The following is a 23384-nucleotide window of genomic DNA, read 5'->3' on the forward strand; positions in this document are numbered from 1 at the left end:
CAGCCTGAAGGTTCCAATGCCAACAGGCCCATCGCCGGCGTCATCAACACTATCCGAGGAGGGACCTCGGCTGGAGAAGCCTCAGGGGAAGGAACCTCCTCGAAGCGCCCGCGCACATTTGAAGCTATCTCCTTCTCAGACGACGATCTAGAAGGAGTCGAAACTCCCCATGATGATGCCATGGTCATCTCCATGATCATAAATAAATTTGATGTAAAACGCATCCTGGTTGATAATGGAAGCTCGGCGAATGTTTTGTATTTTGATGCTTATTGTAAAATGGGGATGACAAAGGAACAGCTACGGAGGATGAATGCTCCGCTAGTTGGATTCACTGGGGATTCAGTCCCAGTAGAGGGCGAGATCGACCTTCTGGTCACAGCCGGGCTCGCCCCTCGTGAAAGTACCGTGGGTATGAGCTTCCTTGTGATACGCCTGCCCTCGGTTTACAACGCCATCCTTGGAAGGCCAGGACTCAACGCCCTCCGAGCAGCGGTCTCAACTCACCACCTGCTGATGCGATTCCCCACCAGCCAGGGGGTCGGCGAAGTCCGAGGAGACCAAATGGTGGCAAGGCGATGCTACCTGGCGACCCACGAGGCAAAGCGACCCGCCGAGGTGCCTGCCCCAGCGACTGACCAGCCCTCAACCGAGGTTATGGAGGCACGGGCCAACCCCCAGAAAGAGCGGGTAGAGCCCGGTGAGTTATTAATTCAGGTTCCTCTACGTGAGAACTCTCCCGAGCTAACCATGCAGGTCGGCTCCGGCCTTGGCAAGCACGAGAGGGGTCGCCTCGTCAACTTCCTGCGAGACAACATGGATGTTTTCGCATGGTCGCCTGCAGACATGCCGGGGATAGATCCAGAGATCATGGTCCACCGGCTCCAAGTAAAGCCAACCAGCAAGCCCGTGAGGCAGAAGAAGCGAGGCGCCGCCCCTGAACGACAGCAAGCAGCAGCCGAGGAGGTCAGCAAACTCCTTGAAGCTGGATTCATCCGGGAGATAGCTTACCCGGAGTGGCTCGCCAATGTGGTCCTCGTCAAGAAGGCCAACGGGAAGTGGCGTATGTGCGTGGACTACACCGACCTGAATAAAGCCTGCCCGAAGGACAGCTTTCCACTTCCTAGCATAGACCAGCTCGTGGACTCCACCTCGGGTCACGAGCTGCTGGCATTCATGGACGCCTTTTCCGGATATAACCAGATCCGCATGGCGCCAGAAGACGAGGAAAAGACAGCCTTCATCACCGACGGGGGAACCTACTGCTACAAAGTGATGCCATTCGGTCTAAAAAATGCCGGGGCGACTTATCAAAGGCTGGTCAGCCGGATCTTCAAAGACCAAATAGGCCGAAACATGGAGGTCTACGTGGATGACATGCTGGTGAAAAGCAAGGCGGCGCAAGACCACATAGCCGACCTCAATGAAGCATTCTCCACACTCCGAAAGTACCAGATGAAGCTCAACCCAGCTAAATGTGCATTCGGGGTCACCTCCGGCAAATTCCTCGGCTTCATCATTACACAACGAGGAATCGAGGCCAATCCAGAGAAGATCCGAGCCCTCCAAAGGATGACGCCTCCCAGGACGGTCAAGGAGGTACAGCGGCTCACGGGCCGAGTGGCAGCCCTCGGGAGGTTTATCTCCCGCTCGGCCGAGCGCTGCCTTCCATTCTTTGCAGCCCTCAAGAAGCCGAAGAACTTTTTGTAGTCGGACGAGTGCCAGCAATCTTTTGAAGAGCTCAAGCACCTGCTGGCTTCCCCTCCCCTACTCACGAAGCCTCAACAGGGTGAGCTCCTCTACTTGTATTTAGCTGTCTCCCCTGTAGCAGTAAGCTCGGTCCTGGTCCGAGAGGAGGGGAAACTTCAGAAACCGGTGTATTACACCAGCCGGGTCTTAAGGGATGCTGAGACCCGATACTCCAAGCTTGAGAAGACCGCCTATGCTTTGGTCATCTCAGCTCGGAGGCTCCGACCCTACTTCCAAGCTCACACAGTGGCCGTGCTGACTGACCAGCCGATCAAGCAGATCCTGCAAAGATCGGATCGTGCGGGTCGGATCACCAAATGGGCCATTGAGCTCGGGGAATTCGACATTGAGTACCGGCCAAGACAGGCGATCAAAGCACAAGCACTCGCAGACTTTATGGCCGAGTGCACTATACCAGATGAGGTCAAGCCTGAACCTGAACCACCGCTGGAGCAGACCCCGAGTTTCACATGGGCTCTACATGTCGATGGCTCTTCAAACTCGGGGGGCAGTGGAGCAGGATTTATTCTCACCAGCCCGGAGGGGGTGGTCGCCGAGCAGGCCCTGCGCCTCGAGTTTCCTGCTTCCAATAATATGGCGGAGTATGAAGCGCTCGTCGCCGGGCTTAAGCTAGCCAAAGAGCTAGGAGTGAAGGACTTGAAGGCCTTCAGTGATTCCCAGCTCGTCGTCAACCAAATTGTGGGCGACTTCGAAGCTAGAGACCCGACCATGCAGAAGTATCTCCAGAAAGTACGGGATCTCGCCTCGACCTTGGACTCTTTCCACGTCCAACATATTGCCAGATCGGAGAATCTCAGGGCCGACCGGCTATCAAAGCTGGCATCCTCTCGCATGAGCGAGCTTCCCAAAGGGGCAGTCCTGGAATATCTCCAAAAGCCCAGCACGGACGAGACCGAGCGGACCCTCTGCACCGAGCTCGAGCCAAGCTGGATGGATGAACTCATCAGCTATCTGCAAGACGAAACTCTCCCTGCTGATGTACGAGAGACTCGCCGAATCAAGCGCCTCGCCACCCGATACATACTATACGAGGGAAAGCTCTATCGGAAATCCTTCACCTCTCCCCTTCTCAGATGCCTTCGCCCAACGGAAGCTAATTATGCCCTGCGCGAAGTCCACGAAGGAATTTGTGGAAACCATCTGGGAGGACGAGCCTTGGCCCATAAAATTCTGCGCCAAGGGTATTATTGGCCGACACTCCAGAAGGATGCTATGGATTTCGTCAAGAGATGCGACCGGTGCCAAAGGAACGCCAACGTTCAGCGCCGGCCCTCGGCTCTTTTGACTTCTATCAGCTCCCCTTGGCCTTTTGCCCAGTGGGGAATTGACATCCTCGGGCCATTTCCTCTGGCCACCGGGCAAAGGAAGTTCCTGGTCGTCTCCATCGACTACTTCACTAAGTGGGTGGAAGCTGAGCCCCTCGCCCGGATAACCGAACAGAAGATGCGGAATTTCGTTTGGAAGTCCATCATTTGCAGATTCGGGCTTCCCCGCATCCTTATCTCTGACAACGGTCGCCAGTTCGACAACATCCATTTCAGAGAATTCTGCTCCGAGCTTGGCATTGACCACCGCTTCACCTCGGTCGCGCATCCTCAGACAAACGGAGAAACCGAGGTAACAAATCGTACTATTTTGCAGGGTCTCAAAACCAGGCTCGACAAATCCAAAGGACAGTGGGTCGAAGACCTATAAAATGTCCTGTGGGCTTACCGGACTACGTTCCGCGTCCCCACCGGCGAGACTCCCTTCAACCTGACATATGGGACGGAGGCCGTCATTCCACTAGAGATTGGGCTCCCCTCTCCAAGAGTCGAGCACCATGATGCTAGCTCTAACTCTTCGCAGCTCAGAGGCAACCTCGACTTGATCGAGGAAACAAGGGAGGTCGTCCGAGTGCGTATGGCGAGGTACCAACAAAAGACAGCTCAGTACTACAACGCCAGGGTCAAAGTCAAATCTTTCAGACCAGGGGACCTTGTCCTAAGAAGAGCTGAAACCTCCCGACCAACTGAGCGAGGGAAGCTGGCCCCGAATTGGAAAGGACCATACCGAATCACGTGCATTCGCCGGCCCGGAGCTTATCAATTGGAGTCTCTAGATGGGACTCCCATTCCGCGGAGCTGGAGCTCTGAAAATCTCCGCGTGTACCACCAGTAGAACCCTAAGGGGTCCCTCATCATTCAACTATTAAATTTCATCTTATGAATTTCACTCTATAAATTTCATTTCACGGTAAACTGATGGATTGCGAACTTATTCCGAGCTCACCAATTTTCTTGATTATCTCATGGCATCAGGTTTATTCTTCCCTAACCACGGTTGGGATGCCCTGATACCTCGGGACGATGGAGTACCTGCGTGGACTCCCTGAAGATGTCCATGAGTTTATGGTGCGCTCTCCATGGACGAGCTCGGCTCGTGCTCCATCGATTATTGAGTAGCGGTCCTCTCTGACCGGACGAGCTCGGCTCGTGCTCCATCGACTATTGAGTAGCGGTCCTCTCTGACCGGACGAGCTCGGCTCGTGCTCCATCGACTATTGAGTAGCGGTCCTCTCTGACCGGACGAGCTCGGCTCGTGCTCCATCGATTATTGAGTAGCGGTCCTCTCTGACCGGACGAGCTCGGCTCGTGCTCCATCGACTATTGAGTAGCGGTCCTCTGACCGGACGAGCTCGGCTCGTGCTCCATCGATTATTGAGTAGCGGTCCTCTCTGACCGAACGAGCTCGGCTCGTGCTCCATCGACTATTGAGTAGCGGTCCTCTGACCGGACGAGCTCGGCTCGTGCTCCATCGACTATTGAGTAGCGGTCCTCTCTGACCGGACGAGCTCGGCTCGTGCTCCATCGATTATTGAGTAGCGGTCCTCTCTGACCGGACGAGCTCGGCTCGTGCTCCATCGACTATTGAGTAGCGGTCCTCTGACCGGACGAGCTCGGCTCGTGCTCCATCGATTATTGAGTAGCGGTCCTCTCTGACCGGACGAGCTCGGCTCGTGCTCCATCGACTATTGAGTAGCGGTCCTCTGACCGGACGAGCTCGGCTCGTGCTCCATCGATTATTGAGTAGCGGTCCTCTCTGACCGGACGAGCTCGGCTCGTGCTCCATCGACTATTGAGTAGCGGTCCTCTCTGACCGGACGAGCTCGGCTCGTGCTCCATCGACTATTGAGTAGCGGTCCTCTGACCGGACGAGCTCGGCTCGTGCTCCATCGATTATTGAGTAGCGGTCCTCTCTGACCGGACGAGCTCGGCTCGTGCTCCATCGACTATTGAGTAGCGGTCCTCTGACCGGACGAGCTCGGCTCGTGCTCCATCGATTATTGAGTAGCGGTCCTCTGACCGGACGAGCTCGGCTCGTGCTCCTACCCCGACCTCGGCCGGGATGCCCCGATACGTTGGGATGTTGTCTTCATTGGCCAAGCAAGCTCGGCTCATTTTTTACCGGCTTCAGCCAACGAACTCGGCCCGCTATTCCATTTCTGGATTTCTCTGCCGACGTCCTCAAGAAGCGGAGTCCGAGCAGAGAAGCGTCTCCAGTCGCCTCGGCGCACGGACGCATTTTATTTATTGTCGGCATTATTTTATCTATCTATGGATTTCTCTGCCGACGTCCTCAAGAGGCGGAGTCCGAGCAGAGAAGCGTCTCCAGTCGCCTCGGCGCACGGACGCATTTTATTTATTGTCGGCATTATTTTATCTATCTATGGATTTCTCTGCCGACGTCCTCAAGAAGCGGAGTCCGAGCAGAAAAGCGTCTCCAGTCGCCTCGGCGCACGGATGCATTTTATTTATTGTCAACATTATTTTATCTATCTATGGATTTCTCTGCCGACGTCCTCAAGAAGCGGAGTCCGAGCAGAGAAGCGTCTCCAGTCGCCTCGGCGCACGGACGCATTTTATTTATTGTCGGCATTATTTTATCTATCTATGGATTTCTCTGCCGACGTCCTCAAGAAGCGGAGTCCGAGCAGAGAAGCGTCTCCAGTCGCCTCGGCGCACGGACGCATTTTATTTATTGTCGGCATTATTTTATCTATCTATGGATTTCTCTGCCGACGTCCTCAAGAAGCGGAGTCCGAGCAGAGAAGCGTCTCCAGTCGCCTCGGCGCACGGACGCATTTTATTTATTGTCGGCATTATTTTATCTATCTATGGATTTCTCTGCCGACGTCCTCAAGAAGCGGAGTCCGAGCAGAGAAGCGTCTCCAGTCGCCTCGGCGCATGGATGCATTTTATTTATTGTCGGCATTATTTTATCTATCTATGGATTTCTCTGCCGACGTCCTCGAAGAATGGAGTCCGAGCAGAGAAGCGTCTTCAGTCGCCTCGGCGCCAGGACGCATACGGTACAAGGTACCATTTATTTAATGTCTTTACATTATTTTCGTTTTCGGATCTCTGCCGACGTCCTTGAAGAATGGACTCCGAGCAGAAAGCATTTGCAATCGCCTCGGCGAAAGAATGCTCACGACACCGGGACATTATCATGCTAAGGCTGGTGAGTCCCTGTCACGAGTTGGCAAATATTCAACCAATCTGTGGGGAGAGAATTCGGTCCGACCCCGATAATTCAAGGCTCGGACCCGAAGTTAATTAACTTCGCTAAAGCTAAGTCCTAATGACCGCCCCAGGGCTTGGTCGCATTGGACTAGGCTCGGAAAGACTTTCCGAGCCCGAACCCTTTGGGTGAATGATACTCCGAACAATGGGGCTCGACGAGCCGAACCTAAACCCAAACCCTGTGGCGGGCGAAATTAGAGGCCATAGAGCCCATGTCCTCGGAACTCAAAACAGATCCGAGCTGGAAAACCTACGCTACGTAAACGAGTTTCCAATAAGAAATGCATATTCATTTCAAAAAGGCCCGTAGGCTAAGTACAAAATTCGGATTTGGCCCTTACAAGAATGGGAGGCCATCCCAACCTTACAAGAAAGAACAAAAATTACACTAAAGGTTCGAGTTCGACCACCTCAGCCTCGGCGGTCCCGGGAGTGGTCGGCTCAGCAGCCGAGACCTCTACAATGGCCTCGGCAATAATAGGAGCGGCCTCGGGGGCGACCTCGGTCGCTTCAGGATCGGCTACGGCCGCCTCAGCTCCCGGACTTTCTGCCTCCGCCTCCGCCCTCCCTGCTCCCGGTTTGAGCAGGTTTACATCGAAATCCGGGAGAAGATGCCGCAACTGGTTGCGAAAATCCCGGAAGCCTTGGATTAACCCGTTCACGCCCTCCTCTGCTAAGAGGTCGCGAAACTCCTCCGACTCACGGAAGAGCTTGACGGCGTCCTGGGCCTGCTCCCGGGCCTCCTTCTCCCGAGCCTCATGGTAGGCGGCCTTCCGCTCCAAAATCTTTATTTCTCTTTCGCGATCCGCGAGCAGAGATTGCACGTCAAGTAGACGGATCTCGAGATCTCGAACCTTTATTCGAGCCTCCCCCACCTCCTGCTCGCGTATAGCGAGCGACGATTCGGCCTCCGTCCGGCGGGCCTCCGCGGCGCGCACTTCGGACCTAGTCAAAGAGTGCGCGCCCTTCTCCTCTTCAAGTTCGGCGACCAGAGTCCGAACCTCGTCTTCGGCCGCCCCTAGCTTCGCTTGAAGCACTTTCTGCTCGGCCTCAGACGCGAGGAACTTTGTTTCGGCCTCCTCGCGCCCCCTTTGATGCCTTCGGGCCTGGTCCCGATAGTTCTGGATGATGTGAATCATCGTCTCGGTCTCGTGGAGGCGCTGCAAGAGGGACATGTAAGAAACAGTTTTAAGCCGAAACACCAATTTGCACAGAGATAAAAGCTGACTTACTCGGATGGAAGAGCAAATAGCGAAGTCCATGAACTCGCCGTAGTTCATGGACCGAATTTTTGCCTGGTCGGCCGGGAGCAGCGCGACCCGAAGAACTTCGCGCGCCACTTGTACATTATCGAGGGCCGAGTCGCCCTCGAAAACAGCCCATCCAGGAGCGTAAGGCACCCGCTCCTGAGGACCCGAAGGACCCGCCAGACCGGCCTCAGCTGGCCGGGGTGCGGCCGACCCCGTTGCTTCTTGGCTATTCCCCAGCTCAGAGCTGGGGAATTGGGGTCGAGTAGACGGCTGACCGGACCGCTGCGTGGTAGAGGTGGGGCGTGCGAGCGCCAGATCTGCTGAGGTCCTCCCTCCCTGGTCGGAATCTGGAGCTTCCTGCCGACCAGGGACTTGCGAAATCGGCACCGGACACAGAGGTGCCATTGTGGCTCCGCCAGAGCCCACGCCCTCTCCCCGACCAGCCTCAGGGCGCATGGGGCGAGAAGCGCGCGCCTCAACGGTTGTGGTCGTCGAGGTCTTCGCCGAGGTCTTTGCTTTCTTCCTCGGCTCGGTCGGTTCTCCTGAGAGTTCAGCCGCCCTCTTTTGGAAGCGGGCGTAAAGGACTTCGCTCTTGGTCACCATTTTTGCGATGTCTGCAAAGATGAGCAAAATTAGAACATTAGAACAATAAGAAAATAAGAAGTTGCTGTAACTATCCTTACCCTGAGGACGTGCCGAGCTCAAGCCCACGTTCACCAGGGCGTCCTCGCTAATGAGGCCGTTCAGCAAAATCCCGTCCCCAAGGTTGCGGATGGTATCGAAGATCTCCTGCTCACGCGGAGAAAGCTGGGGGAGCCTGTTGATGGATTTAAGTTGGGCCGGCCTCCACCTGGGGTCAAACCCCCAGGCCCGTTCGGAACCCAGGAAGAAGAATTTCTCCTTCCAACCATGAATGGATGAGGGGGCACCATGAAAAAGTGGACGACCCGCCCGGAGGGCGATGTAGAGCCACTCCCCGTCTCCCGGGTTCGACTTAAAAATAAAAAGTCGCCGGAAGACGTTGACAGAGGTAGGAATCCCCTGTAGTAAACACAGTGATAGGAAACCCATCACTGCCCTCCAAGCGTTTGGAGTGAGTTGCGCCGGGACCAACTGGCATACCGCCAGCAACTCATTCACAAAGCTGTGAAGAGGAAACCGGAGGCCGGCCCAGAGTGACTCCGAGTGCACTCCGATCCGGCCTACCGGAGGATCGGTTACCCGATCCCTTCGCCTGGCGGGTTCCAAATGGAATGAAGAGGGAAAAACCACTCTTCGGTCATCTCGACCTCCAGGACACTCATGGTGGATACTACTTCGCTAGGCAAAGAACCCATTACAAGAGAGGGAAATCAAAAAGAAGGGGGACCTGGGAAAGATGCCGTAGAAAAGGGACTTCGGTCTGAGGAAGGCTGGGAGAATAGGAAGCTGGAAGCAGAAGGCAATAGAAAGAGGACAGGGGGCCGGGGGAGAGTTTATATAGACCTCCCCGACGGCCCGGATCAGCGAAGAAAGCGCTGCGTCCTGGTTAGATGATAACACGTGTCGGCCTAAAAGACAGAACGACGCATTTAATTAGGGTTGGCGCTTCGAATGTCGAAGCGCCCCATCGGATCGTGCGGAAAGGCATCCGCAATCGAAGATCGTGCGGCCCCATCATGAGCCCACGACGCGAGGACGCTTCGCAAAAGGTGTCCCAATAATGAGGCTCTTCGGGAAAGAAGAGACGCCGCCTATTAAAGGCTCCTCGAAGCGTTCGATAATTCAAAACGCACAGTAAATCAAAATTTTCGGAATTCGTGATGACCCAATTAAAGCTACTTCCCGCGCTCCAGCTGATAGCCAACTGGAGCTCGGAAGTCGGGGGGTAGTGTTAGGGGAAAAACCCCAAGTCATATATCCACAGAGGCGCTCGGCCGAAGAGCGCCGACCGGAAAGCTGCTCGGCCAAGAAGTGCCGACCGGAAAGCCACTCGGCCGAAGAGCGCCGACCGGAAAGCTGCTCGGCCAAAGGATGCCGACCAGGAAGGCGCTCGACTAGAGGGCGTCGACCAGCGCGCGCGCCAAGAGGTGCCCCACCCAAAGCTGCTCGGTTAGAAAGTGCCGACCAAAGACAGCGCCGAGGCGCTCTGCTAGAAGGTGCTCGCCTAAAGGGCGCCAACCAGGAGCACTTGAAGCAACCCCGCCACAGGGCGCCCCATTGGGCGACCAGCTCGGCTCGGCACTCTTGCCGAGCCGATGCCTTAACCAAATGTTCAACCTCCGCCTAAAGTCCAAGGGACTGACAACTCCTACGGCTTGCGACCTGCCACTATCTCCAAGTCATCAAGGCATAAGATCTTCGCAGGTATTCGGCACGACCTGCCATTAATGCATGAGACTCTCTCAAGTCTCCGATGCACTCAGTCATTTAATGAACACGGCCCAAGACGATCTCCGGATCACTGAACCATCAGAGCGCATGGCTCTACCTGACCGCCGGTTCATTCGGTAATAAATGCACTTACCATCCACAGACCCCAGGCCCGCTACGGCCGACGGTTCAGCCACTCCAACAGGTCCGATCGACCGTGACAACTCCCTGGTTCCGGTCTGATTCGGCCTTTTTTAACACCACGCCATTAATGGGCCAAATCGTGCCCAATTATCACATAACGGGACAAACCTCCTGTCACCTCTCAGGTAACCGAATCCTCCTATAAAAGGGAACCTGGGGGGAAGAGAAAAAGGGGACAAAAACGGGAGGAAAAATCCGAAGCTCTCTCTGTCTTCTCCACATACTCTCTTCCCTGCTCTCTCCACATACTTGCCCCCTCTGACTTAGGCATCGGAAGGCCGGCGCCGGGGAGCCCGGCCACCGGCTTTTTTGCAGGACAGGACAGGACTGGACGCACCACCCCTCTTCGGACTTGCACACCCCCCGCGGCGGAGGACGCAGCCGGCCGGCGCACCGCCGTCCGCCCCCTGCAGCAGCGGAGCTCCTCCTTCCCCGACTTCGCGGCGGCCCCCGGGTCCAATTTCCAGCAACAGTTATAAAAGTCAAGAGCACGCCCTTTGTAACTGCGACGAGTTTCATTGGTATCATCTTTTAACTGTTTGGGCAACAAATGTTATAAAAGTCAAGAGCACACCCTATGCAAGTGTAACGAGTCTCATTGGTATCATCTTTCTGGCGTGTATCTTAAAGTACAACATGTATGATTATTTTTTCACTTGACTAGATTTCTCGGTAGCTAACTCCCAATCTACGACGTTAGTATCATTAGTCGTCACCTCCGCCCGGTCCAACCGCACTCGTACGACCCATTATTAAATCATTTTCTCCATGGAAAAAAAGGAAAATCCGAATTCCGCAAGCACTATAAAGCCCATCAAATCGAGTAAACCGCACCGTTCCTACCAACATTCGCCACCGCCCGCCGCCGCCATGTCCGCCGACCGCGACCACATCACCCCCCTCGCCACCGCCGCCGCCGACCGCCCCACCAGCGATGAGGAGGATCCCAACACCACGAGTACCCGTCGGCCCTCCTCCCGCCGCCGTCGCTGCCTCATCTGCTGCGGCTCCTGCACCGCCCTCGTCGCCGTCATCGTCATCGTCCTCGTTATCATCGTCCTCACCGTCTACAAGGTCAAGGAACCAGTCATAACCATGAACTCCATCTCCATCAAAAACCTCAAATTCAAGACCGGCTCCTCCCTCACCTCCCCAGTCTCCCTCAACATGACGGTGGTCGCCGACGCCTCCGTCAAGAACCCAAACGCCGCCTCCTTCCGGTTCGGGAAGAGCACCACCGATGTCTACTACCGGGAGCGGGTGATGGGGGTGGGCTATGGACCCCCGGGGACGGCGGGGGCCCACAAGACGTTCCCGATCAAGGTGACGGTCGACGTGATAGCCAACCAGCTTCTGGCCGATCCGCTGGATCTGATCGGCGATCTGGCCGCCGGGAAGCTGGACTTGACCACGTCGACCAAAGTCGGCGGAAGGGCGACGGTTTTTCTGATCATCAAACGCCATGCGGATGTGATGATGAACTGCAGCTTCACCGTGGCCGTCTCCAACATGTCGATTTTGGATCAGAGTTGCAACCAGCGCGTGCGGCTATAATTTATGATAGATTTGGTATGGATTTTAGATCAATACGCTTATAGATTTGAAGTAGAAACATTTCGATAGATGTCAACTAGCTCAGAAATAGGTGAGGCGAGATCCGAATACATGTATGTACACACTATACCTCGAAATTATGTGAGGCTGGAATATCCATCCCTATAGATTTGTACCTAGGATTTCACTATGTTTATCGGATGTGGTTATAGCTACGGATTACTAATATACGATATATTTTGCTTTTTCTAGACATACCAACTTTGTCTGTCTTTTATAATTGTAATCTTCTGATGGCAGCTATCAAGCACTACATAATACTTTGCAGTGCAAAGTGTGCGCCGTAGAGGATCCTAATTCCAAATAAAATATTGAGAATGGAAAATATTTGATTAGGTAAAAAATAATTTCTTACAGATTGCTTCACCGAGTAAACCTATAGCCATTCCGCAACATAACTCAGATCCTAGTTCCAAATAAAATATTAAGAATGGAAAAGATTTGGTTAGGTAAAAACTAGTTTTACCCGGCGTTTCACTAAGTAAAGCTATGGCTATTCCACAAGGTAACTCAGATCCTGGTTCCAAATAAAATATTAAGAATGGAAAAGATTTGGTTAGGTAAAAGATATTGTCTTACCACGTGTTTCACCAAGTAAACCTACAACTATTTGAGAATATGACTCAAGTATTAATTATGTGCTGCTAAATTTCCAACTTGTAGAACCTTGGTAGCTTTGCAAAACTATGTGGAGGTCATCATTTGATGTTTTTTATTTAGTCTTGTGTGGAAAAGAATCCAATAAGACAATCCTTGATGCTGAAAGGATGACCAATAGACCTCCAAGAACTTTGGCCCAGCAGTTTCTAATGTTGATCATCGACACCCGCAAAAGAGGGCAAGAAAAAACACTCCCATGACCAGAAAACTAGGAAATCTAGCTGAGGTCACTGAACCCCAGCTTTGAAAAGGTATCACTTCAGAGGTGTATGTTTTCCTCTTGTTGGTAGGAACGCGTTTTAAAACGTGGCATCAAAGTTCCTCCGTCAGTGTAGGCTCTCAGGCCAGGTCCACCATCCAAAATCTAAGAGTTCAACAGTGCACAATTACAACGACTGATCAAATGCAGGTTAAATATGAGTCCACGAAAAATCCAGGTGATACAAGATTGTTCAAATAATTCTCATCTTCTTGATTTTATTAGGAAAACTGTGTCATCAAATGTGTATTCTTATAATATTATAGGGAATTCAAAAATTCTTTTTGAATTCTGCTGTGCTACGATCTTTGCTAATTGTGCATATACTAGTAGTGGGCATATTTGATGCATGCATATGGAAGCATGGATAGCCATGATATCACGGCGGTAGGCCCCATCCTGCTGTGAACAAGATATACGCCATCGATCGAAGCTTGGGGAGGTCCTTCAAGATACTAGCTAGATGAGTGGACAAGATTTTATCAAATGGAAATGGAAAAGTCGGGGGACATTTACGACAAAGAGCATTTTTTGATACAACGGTGCCTCACACAACACCTGCATGAGTGCGACCTATACAATATTCTTTAACTATGGGGGGCGATGTCTTATTTGACAAAGTCTCTGTGAAAGCTCCCAGCCAAAGTGTTGATTTTCGCATGTCTTGCAGCTAAGAACAAATTTATTTTTGATGGATTGGTCCGCGGTTCGCTGTTTCGTGTGCTAGAAGAGGAGAAAAGTGATTATATAATGTTTAACTGTGCTTTCACCAAAAACTTATCGCAGGATTTAACTTCTAATTTGGGTGCTAATACGTCTTCTATAATTTCGTGCATTTGGTTGGAGGGAAGTCTTCTATAAACAAACTTAGCGGCAACTTGCTCTCCTTGACAAAGTATATGTCTTCTTAAAGGATTGGGGCGGATTTATTTTCTAGAAGAATCGTGATGAATTAATTTGTCCTCTCTATATTAGATCTTTTTCTTTTGCAGAGAATCTCTAATCTGAATCTTTCCGTCTATTAACACTTCTTAGTGCTATCCTGCTGCTTCTGTAATTTTTCTTTTTATTTTCTTTCTTTATCTCTACCCCTCTTCTTCACTTTGAGAGGATATATGTTTAATGTATTTGGGCTCTAATGGATCCTTTCTCTCTCTCAAAAGTAAAACCAAAAAGAAAAAGATGCATCAAGACTCCAATTAAACATAATAACCTACGCAAGATGCCGATCAAAGATCATAGACTCTCTTACCTTAAGGATAGTCACATGTGAATTCCCCGGCTCTCTTCAGAACTTGTTCCACCTTTGATAAAACTCTAAAATGTCCAATCATTTTTAAAAGGCAATCAAGCTATGCAAGAGGGAACAAAAAATTCATCTTGTTTAAATAGTAGAGATACAACCGAATTACCTACAAAGGCAGATACAGCTGAATTACTTGTTTAAATAGTCGAGCGAAATGCTTTTAGACTTGTAAACAAACAACCCAACTTTGTTTAGTGAAAAAGTGACAATCAACTTGGTCCATCTTTTCTAATCCCAAATTTAACCCGACTTTAATCCATCACCATGGCTTGGCCAGCCCAATGTACATCCCCACCATAGATCCAAACATTTATTTGATACACGAGGCATTGACATATATTACCTAGATCAGTGCCAGCCTGCATGCCTAAAAACCTAATTCATGCCCTAAATTCTCCATCTTCTCTGCGAATTCAAGTATAGAAATGTTGATGAGACGTAAATGGCCACTAGCCAGTCTTTTTTTGCTTCTTAAAACCTATGTGGGGTACCACCGAGGTGGTAGCACAGTGGGAACGAGGCTTTGACTTCACCGAAGGGTCCCAAATTTGAAACATGCGGGCGTCGATTAAATGTGAGGGCCGGATGCCCTCCGTCTGGTTTGCTCGGTGAAGTCGCTATCTGATATGCCGTTACTTATGTGGTGCTGGTGTGATATACTCACACGGAGATAGGGCTGCCACGCTGGTGGAGCTCTGCCACGAGTGGGGAGGATATGAGTAAAAAATGTTCTATCTGCATCAAATACTCCTCAACGGGGAGGAGACCCAGTGGGGGTTGCCACGCAGGTGAGGTTCTCCTCACCCCCCCCCCCCCCTTCTCTTTTTTTCAGCAAAAAAAATAAAAAAAATAAAAAACCTATGTGGGGTCGCTTATTATCTCACTCCAAGCCCCAGACTTGATACCAACATACATACGCCACTACATACATTTGTGAACGTGCAACAAGTCATCAGCTATCTATTCAGTCTTAGGACTATAACTTGTGCTGTTAAGAGTTCCTAAAAAGAATACACTCATCGCTTGCCTATGTTTTTTCTATGTTTTCTTCTTGTTTTGCATCCATTTCAGCTCTAATGAATTGTGTGGTGGTATTTTCTACCGTATTACTCAAGAATCGTCGCTTACAAAAGCTCTCTTTGTCAAAAAGTTTCTGTGCGTGGCTAAAACCTGTGAACCTTGTTATGTTGTTCTTGCGCCGCTATGATAGTCCTAATTAATACTCTTCATTATCATTGACAATATAGGTGTCGGTTTAAATAGAGTAGTCGTTTTTTGGCATTATGTCTAAGATTATGATGTTCGCTTTACCAAATAATTTCGTAGGATTTTCTTATGATTTACTAGTTTCAGCCTCTTTAGCAATGAGAAAGTGCTGTTGAAAAGAATCTATAATGATTTGAGACACGACTATTGAATATTAATGATTGTGTTGGTAGAATCACGATCCGGCGATATTGACAAAAGATTAGTCCGGAGACCAAAGTAACAGCCATACAATTTTGGATTATGTTGTAATAGTAACATTAATATGATTTTTCCCAAAAAATATCAAATTGCCGATTAAACAGCTGCCCAGCAGCCATTTTGTCACTTTCGTACTCTAAATAGGGATGATTTCGAAGGTAGATTATAGATCGCAGGGAAAAAAAAAGGGAATCGAGGAAGCTGACTTGATATGACGTTACATATTAAGAGATTATATCTTGCACCATAGACACAATTCAAGATGAAATGAGAAGGACGGTAGTTCAAGATGAATGCATAATAAGTATAATTCACATAAATGAGACGAGGTGATTGTAATGGCGCAGACGGTGTGCTTGATTTGGTATTTTAATTTTTTTTAATTTTTTTAACCTATTTTCTTTCGGTGGCCAGTGAAAAGAGATTTAGCTTCCAAACCAGGTATTTTTCCTTCTAAAAATATGATTCCTAAAAAGAATGTCTGGAAATGTACTTTTGGCATGTTTGGTTAATACGGAAAAATAACAGATTTTTAGAGTACTTATGTTTGGTTGACCATCCACTTTCCTAGGAAAGTTATGTGTTATTTCCATTATATCCTTAATAAAAGTTAGGTCTTTAATGCCTCTTTAATACTAAAGGGATTTTTTGGAAAAAAATAAAGATTGAGTGATTCCCGCCTCATGGGAAAGTTACTTTCCTATATTTCTCATGGAAAATACTTTTTCATTAAATGTGGAAATCATATTTCCATATAAATACAACTTTTTCGTCTCTCTTTTTGAAAACTCCAACCAAATAAGAAACATCTTATTACTTTTTCGTTGACCATACTTTCTCTCTTTCTTTTTCCGCAAACCAAACGAGCCCTTAATTCTAAAAATAAAACTCTCCCCTTTGCAATATCTTTTAGGAGTCTTTGACCAAGTTGGGGCCTAGACCGACAAATTCGCATAAACTCCTCCAAATTTGGGCTATACCCAAGAAGCCTAGTGCAAATGTAATAAAATCGAGGAACTATCATTTATTTATTTATTTGTTATGACTAATCTTGGAACTACCTTTAACATTCCCTTACTTCAGTGAAGAGGGCCCATTGCGTTGAAAAATATGATCATTTTGACCAAAATCGCTTAACCATTCACAAGGATCGAGAAAGGACAAGCCACAAGAGGCACTCTTATTATTGTGTAACAAATAACATGTCCACATCCAATGACAAACCCATTGCAATTAATGTAGTAATCACTGGACGCATGGACCACGCATTGCCATTCACATACTGTAATTTATCAAACCTCTAGCAGAAAGAAACTATCATATATCTTTGTTTATTAGAAAAGCCTCGCGCATTTGCTCCGGAACCCCTCCAGGTTAATGGAACCACTAGTTCCAAAGGTTGAAATGAAAGATGAGACATCACACCATTAACATTAGCGTGAAGATTACCAGCTGTTAAAAGAAAAAGTAAGCAATTCCCGGACCCCATGGCTTTATGAAAGGCAAAGAACCACATACCAAGCTTTGATTTGTGCAATGCTTTGGATTCTAATGGATTACTGTCAAGAGGGCATGAATGCTCCCTTTAAAACCTCCTGGTGTTCCCCTTACATAACACGAGATCATGCGTTGGGGTTTGCCTTCTACTGGTGTTAAATTGAAGACTGCAAACAATATGCTTCTGGGCCTATGCTTGTCCCTTGAATTAGCTACAATTAATTCTTTAGTATTCGCCATCTCCGTCAAAATAAATGTTCAAGAGAGTTAATCTTCTTGGGAAATTCGAGATGCATGTGAATCACGTCATGCGTGAGAGAAACAATGGGAGAGGACTACGCATCTGGTGAATGGTCAATGGGTTAAATATAATTGATTTTTTTTTTGGGACATGTTTGGTAATTAGTGCTGCATTTCAGATCTAATTTGGATTAATTCTTAGTTTTAGGCTAAAAGCCTCAACCTGACCTTTCAAGCGATTTTTGGCTGAGACCAATTGAACAATATCTGGAATAATTTTGTTTGATTACAGACCGGCTTTTATTTAAGAATCTGGTCCATGCCTGGGCTTTGACAAAGCTCATAAGTCAACAACACTTAAGCTTGGACTAAGTCCAAGTTGCACTGAGTGTTTATGAACAACTGTGCAATAATCTGTTTAATATTCAAAATTTTAAGCACAATTTATGATAATTCTAAGACATTTGGTGTTCGCAGATGAGATTGTAGCCTAGTAATTGAATCCCTCTTCAGTTGAGACTTGAAAGGAGGTTCCATGTTCTAATTAGGCGGCCGTCGGTGATTTGAACACTGCAATTCCTCCTTCATCCCAATGAAATGATTGGTTTTTAGATAAAAGTTCAAAAAATATATTTTATATATAATTTGATCGAAGAAAAAAAAATTATCTCAATTTGTCCAACTCGAATTTCTTAAAAAAAAAAAATAAAAGAAGATGGAAGATATTGCCGCTAGATTTTGTACTAAGGCCGAACTCCACCTGCTGTTGTGCTGAGCTCGGTTGGAACTGGAGTGATCTGAGGTCGGTTGAAACTAAGATGGGAGGCGGTGTCAACCTGCAAAAAAAGTCTACTTGTCAGAAGGTTTTTGGCGAGAGACCATCCGATGTTTAAGTTAAAAATTTAAAGCAACCATGGAAGAGAGAGAAGAATGTGTAGAAAGGAGCGTGAGATTGCTTACCCTAGAGTTTCCGAATCATTTCTATATATAGGATGAAATTAAAGTCCATTACCTAATTTAGTGAGACGTGCCATAACCGCATGATAACAGTTGATTGTGCATTAATAGCATGGTAAGTTGGTAACAGCTCCACATAATTAGCATGCGGTGATAATTGTGTCAATCATGCATTTACCATTGTATAAGCGTAACTGTCAATCCTTATCGCACCAAGCAAAATGACACGGCGGTATTTTCCAAAATCGTTTACCTCGGTTATAGCCAAGGACAAAGAGGGCGGCTCAACCCAAGGTCAGGATAATCAATACCTCCTCACCGAAAGAATTTTGGAGGTATGGCTTAAAATATAGCCAAAGTCTTACCAAAAAAAGTTTCGATTTGATCGGCTTATTTCAGACCCCAAATAATAGAATTTGGGTTCGATCACTATGAGTGCCGCCTCCTGAAGGGCGTGACATCACATCGTATATCTAAAAAAATTATCTGACTTTTTATTTTTAAAAAAATCATCTCAATCGAACTTCGTATGACCAGATTAAGCTTTTCTATATGGTAGATCTCACACTTGGATCCTATCCAGCCTTAGAACTAAAATGGTCGACATAGAATTTAAGAATCATCTTGGATCATTATATTTTGATAATATTTTTCTTGAAATATGGGAACGCGTGCCACCTTAACTAAAGAACAAACAACTTAGCAGACTGTCCTTGAGTGGGTTTTTTATTCTTAGAATCATCCTACCGAACTTTGAAAATTACAGAATACACGGCCTCTTTCCACATCTGCCTACTAATTCTAATGGAACACAAAATACATGAAACTTCTTAATGTATTTACCGTGATTAAATTAACAAAGCAAAACTAAGCCTTCTGTCTACTACCATACCACCAATCCCGCGCAAGTAAATCATTCATTATGCCAAGGTGGATTAAGCTTCTCATTAATAAGCCTCTCGTTACTATATCAGAATTGCGCAGAAATCACCATGACATGCTCCCTCTCCGCCACTATCAGGCCTAAATTATTTCAGGGCACCAGTCCCAGGTCATCTTCTGAGCAAGGAAGTTGCAGATATCAGTGGCAATAGCATCTCATAATTAAGTACCAGAGCTTATGAGAAGGTCTCCACAACACACTTAATCTCCAAGTCAAAACGATCCAAGTTTACGACACCGTTCAAGAAGATATGGAAGCATGCACGTAGCATACGAAAAACATAGCTTTGATGACCACATTAGCAAGCCAAGCAACGTACACTTTGAATAATGGTTGCGTGTGATGGGGCCCTCCACGAGCAGAATGCGTATACTAAGTGTTGCACGTCCCATCATTCAAATCTAAATTTGATTCCCAAAATACTGTCAAGGATTTCTAGTTTTGTCATTCCTTTTATGTTATCAAAGTCTCTTAATTCTTTTTAGACATATGTGCCCCACTATAGTAGATCCCGCCTTGGCACAGTGGAAAAAAAAGCTAGGAGTTCCGGTTCTTCCGGGTAGCCTCATGATGGCAAGTTTGAGCATTTGATGCTTTGGGACCCTTCCACTAATAAGCCAATATAAAAACTATTAGTATACATAAAAGCCATCCCTGTATCTCCAGTAAAGACAAATATATCGTCGCTTTCATTTTAGAATCATAAGCAGCGTCACATTCACCACCCCAGCTTATTTTTTATTTTTTATTTTGGTAAAACGGCTGCTTACATTGCTCTCGTATAAGTACAGCCAACTATATCACTATCAAAAAGACTACAAAAAGCAGAAGAAACAGATAACTGCTGGGTTCGCAGAAAATCTCCAGAATGATGAGCAACAAACGAGACGACCCAATCCGCAGCTCGGTTCGTCTTCCAAAAAACGTGCCTAACCTAGACAACACGGCACTCCCGCAGCATGCGCCGTGTATCACCTAGTAGCGGATGCTCATCCCCCTGCCCCTCCTCCCTTAAACGCTCTACCAACATGATGATACAGCTGGCATCAAGTACATATCTCGTATATGAGAGCTCCTCCCATGCAGCCCTGAGAGCTCCTCCCATGCAGCCCTGAGCTCCGCCCTCAAAACTAAACCCTCAAAAGAACGACATCTTTCCATGGCAAGCAGCCTGGTCACAAATGCCATACTCGCGCTCCCACCCCCGGCCGGCAAACTCCCCAGCTTATTTCATCAAAGCACGTTGCCCGAGGAGGCCAAACGGCAAGATGGAAGCCGGTGCGCAGCCACGTCTATTAACCGTTAAGAAACACATCGAGTCCATATTTCCGGGTTTTTTTTTTGTAAATGGAATATATTATGCCAGTCTAATGTAACACCCCATTTAAAAACTAGAGCATAGGATTCGTTGACACCCGCGCGTACAACCGAATAGAACGCAGACCAGGTTGTGTTGGATTGTGTCTCGGCCTCGATCTAGCAGTAATACTAATATTATCTATCGCTGCTCCTTTCTGGTGGCGTGCAGCTCTTCTTCCATAAGGGTCACAAGCAAACAGACAAATCGCATCCCGTCGTACCTTCTTTGCAGTCACTGAGTGATAGAGAGAGAGAGGCAAAAGAAGAGTAGATAGAGCTCCGGTGCTGGCACTACATTTCTGAAACAAAAGGCAAAAAGCGAAGGGGGGGGAGAGGGAGAGAGGGAGAGAGGAGAGCTTGGCCGATGCAGCTATGCTCTTCTCACTGTTGTCAAAGCTTTTCAGGTTTCCTTTCTGGCCTTGGCTAGCTACTTTCTCTTTGCCATAAGCTAAAAAAGGCCCCGGTATTCAGGTTCCTGACGACCCACCCACGCAAAGACGGAAAGAAAAGAGCTAAAGATACATAGGACTGCCGCAGAGCTGCTGCAGCATTGCACATAAATGCTCAAAAATGATGGTTAAAGAAATAGCAGCAGAGTTCCCCATGCCACAGAATCTTTCACGTAATCGTCCTCTCCTTCTCACGAGAACTAGGAAGAAAAAGAAACTACTGTCTTCTCCTTCTCGCTCTCTCCTCGTCTTCCGTGTAGTGTAACCAACAAGAAAGAACGGCTCCATCGCAATGGTAAAGTTCGAATAGATAAGGAAGATATATAATTACACAAGCACCGCCACTCGAACATTTAAAAGATAGAGAAAAAACTTACCCTCCCCCAAAAAAGAAAGAGGCACACAACTTCGCCGCGGCTAAAAGAGATCTTTCGCCGCCAGCTCTCTCCATAACGCCATACTTCCACCATAGGACGAAAGACATCTAACTTTTTTCTCACGTCGTGTATCAAAACTCCAACGGTGAGGATCAGATCATCAAACGCAGTCGCCCTTATCGGACCTCCCATCGCATGGATCGCTCTTGGATCGCACCAGAGGCGACTCGGACCCTGCCAAACCGGACCCAAATCCACCAAAAGAGACAGAAACCTAATGTTTTAAAACCATCACCAATCATTACTTAAAAAAAACAAAACAAAATTCATCACCAACCGCTCCTTAAGAGAGGTGACCGGACCCGGCTCGTTCGTACCTTCGGCCGCGTTGAACGATTTCTTGCAGTGCGCGATGGCGCTCTGGATCCCGTCCTGCTGCTGGAGGAGCGAGTCGTCCCGCCTCTGCGGCGGCGGTGACGGCACCGCGGCGACGGCGGCCGAAGCCGACCGGCTCTTCCCCAGCCGCTTGCACACCACCTTCAACCCCGTCGGCAAGTTCACTTTCTGGCACTTAACGCCGCTCGCCGCCGTCCCCGCTGTCGTCGCCGGTGCCGCCGACGGCGGCGCGGCCGCTTCCGCCTCCACGTCCGTCTCCTCGCCTTCGTTGGGCCCGGCCTTCGCCGCCGCCGCCGCAGCCGCCTCGCCTGGGGTCAGCTGACCGGAGAACCTCAGCTTCTGGGCGTACCTCTTCGATACTCTGACATAGAGCGGCTTGATTTTGTTGAGATACTTATGCACCACTTCCTTGGAGAACTTCTTCTCCTCCGCCGCTGCCGAGGGCGGCGCTGCTGCGGAGTCCTCCGCCGCTGCCGAGGACGGCGCTGCTGCGGATTCCTCCGCCTGGGATTTCGCCGCTTTACTGCCGCTGGAGTTACGGGAGCCGTTGTCGCGGGTGAAGAGCGAGATGATCGGTACCTCCTCCACCTTAAATTTGATGAAGAACTTGCTCGGCTGCGGCCGCGATTGCTGCTTTGGAGACGCCGTGGCCGCCGTGCTCGGGGCGGCGGGAGCCCCATTGGGCTCCGCCGGTGTGGATTTTGCCTTCCGGAGGCCTAACATGAAGACTCGAAACTTGGTCGCGGACTTGAGAAGGGAAACGGCGAACTGAGGCCTGGGATCGGCCTCGGACGAGGTGATCACGATCGAGGATGGCTCCAGAGGCACGAGCTTCCCTTTAAAGAAGAGATCGTCTGAAGGAGAGAGGGGATCGGACCGAAGGTCGCCGCCGCAGCTCCCCTCCGAAGACACCATGAAATTAAACTCCCCCTCCTCGTTATCGTCCGACTCCGCTTCCATCCCCGCCGCAGAGCCATCCTTCTCTTCTCCACCGTCCTCCTCCTCCCCCTCGCCGTCCTCCTCCGGCACGGCGAACTCGAGATCGAAGAAGGGGCCATCGTCGCCGACATCTCCGCCGTCGTCGTCGGTCTCTGCTGACGGGTTGAGGACAGAGGTGGCGATGGTGGTAGTGGCGGCGTTGGCAGCGGTGCACACGCTAGAGGCGGCCGTGGCGGCGGCTGCAGCCAGAGCCGCTCCGCCACCGCCCCTCCAGTACTTGAGCAAGCTGAATGACTCCATGGTTGGGTTAGCCAGGGGCAGGGCAGCGCTCTCGGCTACTTTCCTTTCCCTCTTCAGCTCTCTCTTCTTTACTACGTTTTAAAGAGAGGGAAGAGAAGCGCAGAGGAGAAGGAGCAGGAGACTAAAAAAGAGGAAGAAGGAAGAAAGCGGGAAGGGGAGGAGAGTAAGTTTGGGCAGCAGAAACGCTGCAAAGACCGTGTGAAGGGTCAGAAAGCAGCAGTTAGTGCAGCCTCGGCAGGACAATCATGCCTTTTCCACGGGACGGACGGAAGTGAGAGAAATTTAAACATACTGCAATATCTTTTTTCGCGTCCGCATGGCAGCCCCGCTGCAAAGCGGATTGCAAGAATTATAAATTCCAGTCAGTCGAATTTCATACAGCTGGACTTTGAATTTAGCGTGCGCCCCAGTCGGTAGCCATCTCAAAGCTCGTGCTGAAGTCGTTTTCCAATTTCCATGGTCGGGAGGGAATGTCACGTG

The 23384-nt window shown here is 49.2% G+C and overlaps 2 protein-coding genes across 4 annotated transcripts; one reads left to right on the forward strand and one right to left on the reverse strand.

Annotated features, from left to right (window-relative positions):
* Positions 1–10954: 10954 nt before the first annotated feature.
* On the forward strand, positions 10955–11954 carry LOC103701379. Its single transcript, XM_008783420.4, has one exon. It carries the CDS (start codon positions 11012–11014, stop codon positions 11693–11695), a length of 684 nt encoding a protein of 227 aa, XP_008781642.2. The 5' UTR covers positions 10955–11011; the 3' UTR covers positions 11696–11954.
* A 9221-nt stretch (positions 11955–21175) lies between these two features.
* Positions 21176–23384, reverse strand: LOC103711672 (probable membrane-associated kinase regulator 2). Of its 3 annotated transcripts, none has more exons than XM_039130274.1 (2): positions 21647–23384; positions 21176–21543 (listed from the first exon to the last, which is right to left on the reverse strand). In XM_039130274.1, exons 1-2 carry the CDS (start codon positions 22902–22904, stop codon positions 21446–21448), a joined length of 1356 nt encoding a protein of 451 aa, XP_038986202.1. In that variant the 5' UTR covers positions 22905–23384; the 3' UTR covers positions 21176–21445. The 3 variants fall into 3 exon arrangements, with proteins under 3 accessions (XP_038986202.1, XP_026663087.2, XP_008796169.2); XM_026807286.2 differs by having other exon boundaries at positions 21176–21503; positions 21607–23384; XM_008797947.4 differs by having other exon boundaries at positions 21176–21503; positions 21647–23175.

The sequence above is a fragment of the Phoenix dactylifera genome, chromosome 9 (assembly GCF_009389715.1).
Source record: "Phoenix dactylifera cultivar Barhee BC4 chromosome 9, palm_55x_up_171113_PBpolish2nd_filt_p, whole genome shotgun sequence".
NCBI classification, from domain to species: domain Eukaryota; kingdom Viridiplantae; phylum Streptophyta; class Magnoliopsida; order Arecales; family Arecaceae; genus Phoenix; species Phoenix dactylifera.

Excerpts from the sequence above, each read along its gene's own strand:
- LOC103711672 (XM_039130274.1), bottom strand. The coding sequence starts at position 22,904 with ATGGAGTCATTCAGCTTGCTCAAGTACTGGAGGGGCGGTGGCGGAGCG. Across the intron at positions 21,544-21,646 it reads ATCGTTCAACGCGGCCGAAG|GTTTCTGTCTCTTTTGGTGG; the intron begins GTACGAACGAGC and ends TTAAAACATTAG.
- LOC103701379 (XM_008783420.4), top strand. The coding sequence starts at position 11,012 with ATGTCCGCCGACCGCGACCACATCACCCCCCTCGCCACCGCCGCCGCC.